Here is a 10,230-nt window from a genome sequence, read left to right as displayed (position 1 = left end):
GTGTGTGTGTGTGTGTGTGTGTGTGTGTGTGTGTGTTGGGGGGGGGGGGGGTCTGGACACATTCCATACATTATAGAGTCTGTAGACATGCAATAAATACAAAAGTGATTTTGAACTCACCACTTTAAAGAGAATACTTATTTAACAGACTTTCTAAAACTTTTAGGAAAAGTTCATTTTAAAGTATCGAGAAATTAGTTAAGTTACATAAAATGTTAAACAGTCTGTACTTATATAGAGCTTGTACTATTTAAATGTTCAGGCCAAGACACCAGGCCTGTGAAACACAGTAGCTTTACAGCCTACCTTCCTTTTTAAACGGGCCTTTAGTTGAATGTTTGTCATTCTTATTGTTTCATTTCACTTTATATTTATTTGTATTCAGTTATAATATCTGTTTTGTTTTCTGTATACTGCTGTGTCATGGTTTTCTCTATAAAAGTTGCTCAATAAAAACAGCTCATTAAGGATAACCTTTACGACAAAAACACCCGCATGTGGATCAGGTGCAAAACAAAACTGAAAGGCATAGTGGAGGACCTGTGATGCTGTGGGTCCAAAATATTACAGAAAACTGTAAGTTTAGCTAAGCAATGAGAATATGCAAAGAGGGGTCAGAATTCTGGAGAACTTGGGGAGATTTTTTAAAGAGGAACCATCAGATTATTCTGTCTGTATCATTTAACCTTGAGGTAAACAAAAAAATCTGCAAAGTATTAGCTGCCGAGGGATTTTCTCAACATCTGAACTGCATCATCAGCGAATACATGCAGTCATGTGATAAATACAACGTGGTACTGTAAAGAAAATAAACCCAAATTAGGAATAAGGTGGCAGAACTTGGACCAACAACAGGCTGCATGATCCTGAACCATTTCAACTTTTATCTAACAACCATTTAGTCAGATTATTTCTCTTTTTGTGTCCACAGAAAGAAAAGCCCCACAGAGAGCAACAGCACTGCACTCTACAACATTAGAGTTGATTAGTCAGAGCAAAAAGAGGATTAATTGTGAAAATAACAGACTCACGACAACACCAAATGTGGATTAATACACAAAGTTCTCCTTCTGGGTGTTCAAGGAACTTTTTAATACCCAGATTTAGAAAAGCTGGAAAATATTGAAGAAAGTCAAACATGGATTTATGAAGGTTTTAATGAGTAAAAGGAAATAAAAATACTTTAATTTCTCAATATCTTTGTTACACAGAGATGGAAATAGAGCAAAAATACATAAAATTCTTTTAAACTTTTTAATCAGTTTGATTTATAAAACAGCAGTCAAACTAGCACCACAGAATGTCTAATGAGCGTATTAAACTACAGACTAAACTGCTGAAAACAGTGATGTTAATGGAGGGTGGTGACGTTATGAGATGAACAGAGGCTTTGTTATCTGTTGAGTAATGAAGGGGGCTTTCCTGCAAAACTATCAAAGCTGGCTTCATTTAGGAGAGGACCCAAAAGGGACGAGGTTGAGGCCTCACTACCCTGCAGTACAACGTTAATACTTCAGGAAGTCATTCAGATTTCGACAGGTTTTTAAACGGCCTCATTATACAGTCGAAATGTGGGTGTTTGTTAGAGAGTTGCTGTTAGGTTCTGGATAGAGGTAGAAAATTTAGAGAGGAATAAAGATTTGCACAGGCTCTTACCAGTGCATATCGGCATTAAAGGAAATAGAGTATAGTGTCAAGATTCTACCAAAAGTGAGCAAATGCAATAAATACTCCTACAAGCAGCTGCATTTCATACAGACACTAATAACCTACTGTTTGCATGCATGTTTAATGTTTTACATGCACAAATAGGCTTCCACCCCCAATATAACACATTAGTCCTAATTCCTTCTCTGCGTGCTTATGGCTTGATCTCCATGCACATGCAGCCTCCCTCCTCCTCATATGTGGACCTGTTTCTGATCGCTTCGGTCAAATTTAGTCGCTTTAAAGGCATGTCTGCAGAAGCACAGACAGGACATATTCACAGCACTGCACTGGTGATGCTGTACTGCTGTTTACTAACTGACGGTTTGCTATGGGACCACCGTGCATATTTAAAGGGGAACACCGTTTTTTTTACATTGGGCCCTTTATTTTACGTTATTACATCATGTTCTACTCACCCATATAAGTTGCGCATCATTTGGAGCTTTTCTGAAGATATTCTGTTAGGTTATATCCAAGTAACGTCTTCCTATGGGCAACGACTTGAAGGCACAAACTAAACTGTTCATAATTTATTCTTTATGGTACACCAGCATTCATAGCATGTAAGCGAATCACTGTCCCCCAGACATCCACGGTTATATTTTTTATATTTCTATTTTTTAAAAACAAAGCGGCGCGTGTATGACGTCATCCGCGCACGCTGGCTACCGTTCATTCATCCTGTCCTCTGAACTGCTGCTAGTTTTCCTCACATGCCTGGAAGATGTCTAGTGCTGCTACCACAGATGATCTCGCTCTCAAAATGGGATTGAACGATTCAGATTAGCTAGCCTAATGAATAGTAGGGGTAGAGCGTAGCCGCCTGTGGTCTGGGCTGCCTGTTACAACTCCAGTCCGGCGCGCCGATGACGTCATACACGCGCCTCTTTGTTTTTAAAAGATATAAATATAAAAAATATAACCGCGGATGTCTAGGGGACAGTGATTCGCCTACATGTTATGAATGCTGGCGTACAATAAAGAATAAATTATTAACAGCTTAGTTTGTGCCTTCAAGTCGTTGCCCATAGGAAGACGTTACTTGGATATAACCTAACGGAATATCTTTAGAACGGCTCCAAATGACACAAAACTAATATGGGTGAGTAGAACATGATGTAGTAACGTAAAATCAAGGGCCAAATGTAAAAAAGAAAACTGTGTTCCCCTTTAAGACGGCATCAATAACCATGTCAATCAAGTCTTCCTCTGTACGCTGTAAAGGTCTGTACAGGGTATTCTGCCCGTTTTATAGCGTATTATGCAGCACAAAGCCTATACAAAACATAGGAGAGATGGATGGGCTCATTGCTTTTGGTATTTTAGTGCTTCATCATTAGCAATAACAAAAACTGGACATGCATGTGTATTCTTTCACAATTCCTGCCCCTGGTTCCTTTAATGCATGTAGGCCCATGAGCTGAATTTCATTAAGGGGATTGGCTGTGTTAGCTGTGACACATTTATGTCCTTATTTGCACATATTATGTAAGAAACCTGTCTGTCTCAGCACTTATGAGGATGACCCACCTTACCCTTTAATTTACTACTTCATACATATCCTGGACTTAAACTTCCTGAGTATGCTTGCATGCAGATAAACATATAGCCTCGCCCAGCCTGCAGACAGCGAGGGCAACCTTCAAAGGTAGGGGTGGAGTTTTTTGGAAAGTTCAAGGATTCACTCTGAAACTTTACCAAGTGAGTTTGCTGTGCTGGTTTGTAAACAAGTGGTTCAGTACCCCATGAGGCCTCGTGTCACCATCATCACTAATATACAGAAATAAGCATCTGCTTCTAATTAGGACTGTTATCCTCTACAAATGGAGCAAAAAGAGAACAAATGGTGGGAAAAATAAGTAATTTGATTGATTATGACATCACTTATCATCTTAAAAAATGTTTTCTAACTAATGCTACTTGACATAAAGAGCCAATTAAAAAACATCTCCAGCCCTCATGAGAGAGTGAATGAATGGACCTGAAAGAAAAACATTTTTTTTAACTGATCCAGGAAGACTGTAGTTGGATTTGGCAGCTGCACTGTGCTGCTCCTTTTACATTGTGTTGTTAGTGTATAAGTCATGTGGGCCGAACATGATCTGAGGCTCTGGAGACGTCTCCATCTGACCTCCGAAATCCTCAGATGTGAAAAACAAAAAGCATTTCTTATAAATACCCCATTAGAGTATTAATGAAAGCTAAGGAGCTCAAACATTCTGGGAAACACTGATTCAAACTTTCTTCACCAAGTAAAAGCAGTTTATTATCGATAAACAAGAGTAAAAAAGATGCTACTAAAAAGTGGAACATTAGGAGACGCTTTTAAAGGCAACTCTGCTGCTTAATGTCTTTTAGAGAAACAACCCTGAAGTTGCTTTAGCGGCCATCTATTCTGTGGCTTTTATAGCTTTGAATAAGTAAACGTAGTCCACTTCCTGCTGAGGGCATTCCCTTTCTAATAAAGCTGTGTGAGACTCGATTCTTCTGCCAGGCAGGTAATGGCCTCGTTAAGACACTCGTTAAACGACAGCAGTACGATAAAGACATGGGCCGCTGCGATCTCCACCACCCAGCAGGTCAGATCCTGTTTCAGGTGCAGCAGGAAAAACAGAAGCCATGTTGGATTTTTATAACTCTATCATTCACAGCACTAAACCCACCAACTGGAGCCGTATATAACCCCCATTACAACTGGATGCTGTCGAAGAAACACTATTGAACAAAAATTAGGATTGGACTGGCTGATGAGCTGTAATCCCTGATAATTCCTCTGTAAGAATATGCTATTAGGCTGAGATTATGCAAGAAATAATCTGAATATTTTAGTCCACCTTGGCATTATAATCAAGCCGAACATCATTCAGATACATTTAAAATTGCAACAAGGAAGTACATTGGTTGATCTAGTGAGATACAAAAAAAAAATAACAAAAATAGAACTAATTATATTTATAGTTTATTTATGAAAATATGCCATTTTTGGCCCCAATTGATGAATGGAAGAGCATCATAGCAAATTCACCCCTTATCACCCGCTGTTTGCATACTTTCTTTTATTATTTTGATGAATTATTTTTGCTGATGAGCTCCAAGTATTTGCAGTTGAAAGGCCTCCAAACCATAACCCTGATCTTTAACTTCCCACACATTTCCAGTCCAGACAATCTTTGAGTCGCTCCAGATGGTTTTTACTTCCAGTCAAAAGACAGATGCCGCTAAGATGAAGAATTTGGGCTGAGCTTTGTGATTCTGAGCTTCGGTCCTTACCTGGCGGTGTGTAGGCATCCATGGAGGTCTGAACCACCAGTGATCGGCGCTTAGAAGGCATCGGCACAGCCATTTTTCTTTCTTTATGTTTCGCCAGTGCAGCCTGGACGGCCTCCGTGTGCACATCTGGAAACACATTTACAACAATTATGTACAGTTTAAGTGAGAAATAAAAGAAATAAGATTCAAGCTACGTTAACTAAAATAGTGGAATAAAACCCCCTTGACTGAAAACTATGTCTAAATATCGTGATGCGCTCATTATTTTAGCAACTTATCCCATGAAAAGCAAATAGCCTCTGATATAACTAGCTCTTTATCAAATAGACTATAAACCCCTGGGTTCTATTAATCATCTCTATGTAAGTTAGGCTTTAGTTAAATTAGAAGAATAATTTATATTACAAAAGCGGCTGCTTTGGATAATGAATATATATCAACTTCACTTTTTATAGATCTCTTAGAGCATTTGGTTGTGTAGATCTTGGCATTATCTTATAAATTTTCAAATCGTTTTTTAACATTCCACACTACAAAATGAGTTATCAATTATGTATGATTCCCACTGATATCACATCAGGTCATTATTGATATCATTCAATACTCAAAGCTACAAAACTGGTATTTTTTCCGAAATGACAAACTTGTAACGACACATCCCTAATCACTTGCAGATCACCAGGTTTTTGGCCATCAATCTTTCAAACTGGAGGAATGTGTAACTTGTTTTCCCAGNAGCAAGAAACTAGGGTGTCATGATTGATGACCAGCTTTAAAGATCATGTTACCTCAGTTTCTCGATCTAGTCGCTTCACATTACTACACATTACAAAGATCTGTCCATAGCTAACCCAACATGCTACCCAGATCCTGGTGCAATCTATGGTTATCTCCCATCTTGACCACTGTAACCCCTTCCTTCCAGAAGGCGGCGGTTTGTCTGGTCTTCAGTCAGCCCCAAGAGTCTCACGCCAACCCTCTGTTCATTGAGCTTCACTGGTTACCCCTGGCTGCCCGCATCAAATTCGGGTTCCTGATGTTAGCCTACAAAGTGCTTAATGGTACGGCTCCCCTCACCCTCCAGCAAAGGCTTGCGTCACAACTCGGTCACTCTGGTCATCAATGGATTGGCGTCCATCAGTGCCTAAGCCATGCTTAAGACAATGCAGACTGTTTTCATGTGTTGTTCCAAGATGGTGGAACGACCTACTAAGCGCTACAAGAACAGCGGCGTCCCTTTCTATTTTCAGGAAACTTTTAAAGACACACATCTTACCCATACCTGTATACCTCTCTACTCTTTCTGTACTTCTCTCTCTGTGCTTTCACCACTGATTCTGACTAGAGATTTACCTCAAGAGAACTTCTTCTCATATTGATGATAACTGTAGCATTGTGTCTACTTTGTAAGTCGCTTTGGATGAAAGCGTCTGCTAAATGCATAAACATAAGTTGACTCAGTTAAACAATTTTACTTGAAAAGTACAGGAAGCATCTGGATTAAAAATGAAGACCCTCCCTAAAAGAAACTACTTCTCCTCTAAGATCGCTGTTAACACAACCCACACATCTACAAGTTTTATAAGATATACTGTAAGTTCAAACACTTCACCAAAACCCTACAAGTTTTTGGTTTTGGTGAATTACATCCGCCATAAAATACTCTCAGGTGGAATTGGGATTATCCGCCAGACCTCCAACAGTAAAGGTATAAATCATTTAGAGCACATGTTTAATGGAAACATTTCAATACCCTTTAATGGTTTAAAAGAAAAAAAAAAAAGAAATGATCTAAATATATCCAACTAAAAACTATTACCAGTCCAAATTTCAGATTAAACAGATTAACAGAATTAGGACTAACCAGCTATTTAATCTTTAACAGCCAAACTTACTTTTAGAAGATTTAGGAGCTATTTTCCTTTCAGCAAATTGGATGCTGGGACTGATATTAAGTATTTTAGTGAAGTTGGCATAAATGCTTTTAAAATGAGCAAAGATATCAACGTGCAGCCGATACAGATAAAAAGAGTTTAATACACAGGAAGAACAATTTTCCAAATGGGCGTCTATCTGATGAACATATACAAATATGGTGTACATCAACATGTAAGTGATATCTACAAGATAGCTGCGACTATGAACACGCTGGCTGTTTATAGCGTTTGTGAAGATCCTATCAACATATTATGGTCATATCACAAAATTTGGTTTGGAAATAACTAGATGCCCTACATTTCATGCTGTTCTAAGTATTTAAAGAAAACCTCAAGAAAAATAAAACTAAATAAGAGTTTAAACAAAATGATGGCAACTTGAAAAAAAAACACATAAAACCTATGAACTTAGCCTTCTAACAATGATTTTAAGTTACTTGTTTTTTTTTTCATCTTTCTGAATAGAGAGTTAACCAAAGTATAGCTGAAACAATTCATCAGATTTATCCTTAATTAATCAATTATTGAAATAATCAACTAATATAGTAATCAATTAATCAACTCTAAAGCATGTTTTTACCTGAGAAAGTAACCCACTTAGTAGTAATTATAGCAAAATTGTTAAAAAAAATACATTAATGTTTTGCAATCATCTGTTAATATGTTCTATGCAGAACTGAAGATTTATTTTCACCTGGGTTAATTTTGTAAGAAAACCTTTAAGGAAGCTTTGCTATCAGATTATTAATCGAATAAAAAAAATTATAATATAATTAGTTGCAGCCCTAAACCTGAGTATCCTACCCTGGTAGGTAAATCTTTTCCGCTGCCACTGAAAAGCCTTGAGCTTTTGAGAAGCCCGGGTAGCGTTCCTGTTCACATTTACTGAGGTCATTTCACTTTCCACGGCTTCACTTTGGCCCTAATATAGACCTAATCTAGCTTTCCCAAGGCTTTTTAATGGGCTGAAGGTTTCCATGTTCCACCTGCTGCAGCAGTAATGGATGAAGCTTAGTGTACAAATGGTTTTTTAAACTTTGAGATTGTCACAACATAATTTTCAAGATAGTTTTAAGCCTAAAAATTACACCTTAAAACTTAATCTGTGGAGTCAGTTTAGTCAGTTTTAACAAATTGAAAACTTTTGAATTTGTGTAAAAAGTGCAGGTCATTAAAAAGTCAACCTGTCATTAAAAAGTCAACCTTTCATTAAAAAGTCAACCTTTCATTAAAAAGTCATTTAAAGATTATTTTTTAAGTGAGAAAGTAATCTTAAAAATGCATAATGTGTATAGTCAGATTATCAGGATTATGATCAGATTTTCTGTCACAGTCCTGTTGACAGACCAGTCTGGTTGCTATGCTAGTCTAGGTAATTGTGCTGCAGTAGCATTGGGAATGTGCCATAATATAACATGCATTATGTTTTACCAGCAGATTTTGACATTTTTGGTTAATGTGGGTATTAAATATGATGTGTTTTATTACAGTTTAAAGAAAAAAATTTTAACAGAGCACTTTTGGCGGAGGATGCATGATTCTTCAATTAAATTCAGTTTATTTAAATATCACCAATTAACCTTTCATCTCAGGGCACTTTACAGAAGCAACAGTCAAATGGTTAAACATTTCTACCAAGGAAAACCAGATGATTGTATCCAAGCATTGACTTAAAAGGCACGCTCCTCCTGGATGAGCCTGCAGCGACGATTTTCACATGCATTGAAAAAAATATGATATATTCTTCTTCAGTCTGGCTTTTGATGTGTACCTATTTTAGTAAAGTGACCACTTTATATAATGTATAAATATACTGTTTTTTTTGTTGTTGTTTTTTTTCACGCTGAAAGTTTCTGTAAGAGGAGAAATCATGAGCTGGATGCTCTCTGTCCTTAGATCGTCCAAATTTGCTAATGACTATAAAGTCAGGCTATTGATTCCTTGCATGTGGAGACTATCTTTAATAAAATACATTTTGAGTAAAAAACTTTTTTGTTTGTGCTTCAGAAATGTATGAAGGCAACCTGAGGTTAAGTGCACTGCCTAAAGGCATATTATCATGTAGTGGGAAGAGCATGGATGAAACTGCTAACACAGCTTGTTGGTCCAACAAGGAGCAGATATCCATAGCAAGCAAACTGAACTACATGGTACCCACGGAGCGTCCTTAAGGGGGCCTTTTAATCAACCCAGTAACTACTGTCAGTGTAAAAAGCTCCACTAAATCCTCAAAGATGGATGGAGAGATGAGGGAGAAAAGGAAAAGTGACCGAATTTAAATTATAATTTTTTTTTATTTACTTTTTATGATCTGACCAAATCAATTTAACAGCATGTTTCAATTTACAGGGCACTGGGACAGAAGTTAAAACCTATATACACAGATTAATGCATAGGAGGCTTTCTTTAAGCACCATTTTCAGTTTGACATAGGAGGAAAAAACAAAAAGTGTTTGTGGATCTGTTTGATGATTAAATAATGCTGCATTTTAAAGGCAGCAGCAGCTTAGATGTTTACCATTAGAAACAAACCATAACATGTTTCGCTACCTGATCTGTAGCGTTCATCCCGGGAGCCTGAGGACCGCCGTCGGTTATAGCGGGAGGACGAGGAAGGGGTGACCGGTGTTCTCCGCTCCTGGCCCATGGAGGGATCCATTCCTGGAAAAGGAGATGTGGGTCAACTAAACACCTTCACTTTATTAACCACTGGGGTGGAAGACAGCAGAGCAGACGTACAAAAAAAAATGATTTTCAAATTTTTGACTGATGCTGGTGACACAAGATTTGGGTGAAATATAGGGGTGAGTATTGGCATGGGTGTTGCAAGTTGGGGTTAGGGTTAGCAATTATGATATTGCAATGGTAATTGCATTATCACCATATATTGCAATATTTTTCCTGCTATCAAAATTAAATGTATAGATAAAATGGCAAACCTTTTATATGCTCATCAGATGATCATTCAGTTATTGTGGGATCCATGTTGTTTGGGTTGTAGTTAGTCCTCATCTTCCACTGCGCCCCACAGCTAAAGGGCTCCATAACCCATTTTCCCTCAGTTTTAGGTAAAAATGTTTTGCTTTAAAATAAAAATCGATACTAGGAACTAAAAGATCGATATATATCAGGCAGCCAATAATCAGGATATTTTGCCAAAATGATTTTTTTCCTACTGAAATAGTAACAGCCTTTTTACAGATGGAAGAGTTTTATCTGTTAATTCTAAAATGGGATTTGTGGAAAGATTCATAGCAGCAGAATTCACTAAAACTCTAATGAATATACTGGTGAAGATTCTCACCCTGAAACC

At 37.6% G+C, this 10,230-nt stretch overlaps 1 protein-coding gene across 2 annotated transcripts in view; it reads right to left on the bottom strand.

The window, feature by feature from the left end:
• LOC107102632 (disco-interacting protein 2 homolog C) overlaps positions 1-9,577 on the bottom strand; it is a 101,952-nt gene extending 92,375 nt beyond the window's left edge. For both annotated transcript variants that reach the window (XM_015402011.1, XM_015402012.1), the window contains exons 1-2: positions 9,468-9,577; positions 4,981-5,106 (exon numbers count right to left, since the gene is read on the bottom strand). In XM_015402011.1, the coding sequence (XP_015257497.1) occupies positions 4,981-5,106; positions 9,468-9,576 (235 nt within the window). In that variant the 5' untranslated portion in view covers position 9,577. The remainder of the gene's footprint in view (positions 1-4,980; positions 5,107-9,467) is intronic.
• Between the last annotated feature and the right edge of the window lie 653 nt (positions 9,578-10,230).

Source organism: Cyprinodon variegatus, unplaced genomic scaffold (assembly GCF_000732505.1).
Source record: "Cyprinodon variegatus isolate N-32 unplaced genomic scaffold, C_variegatus-1.0 Scaffold1284, whole genome shotgun sequence".
NCBI lineage: Eukaryota > Metazoa > Chordata > Actinopteri > Cyprinodontiformes > Cyprinodontidae > Cyprinodon > Cyprinodon variegatus.
This window is presented reverse-complemented; position numbering and strand designations above follow the sequence as displayed.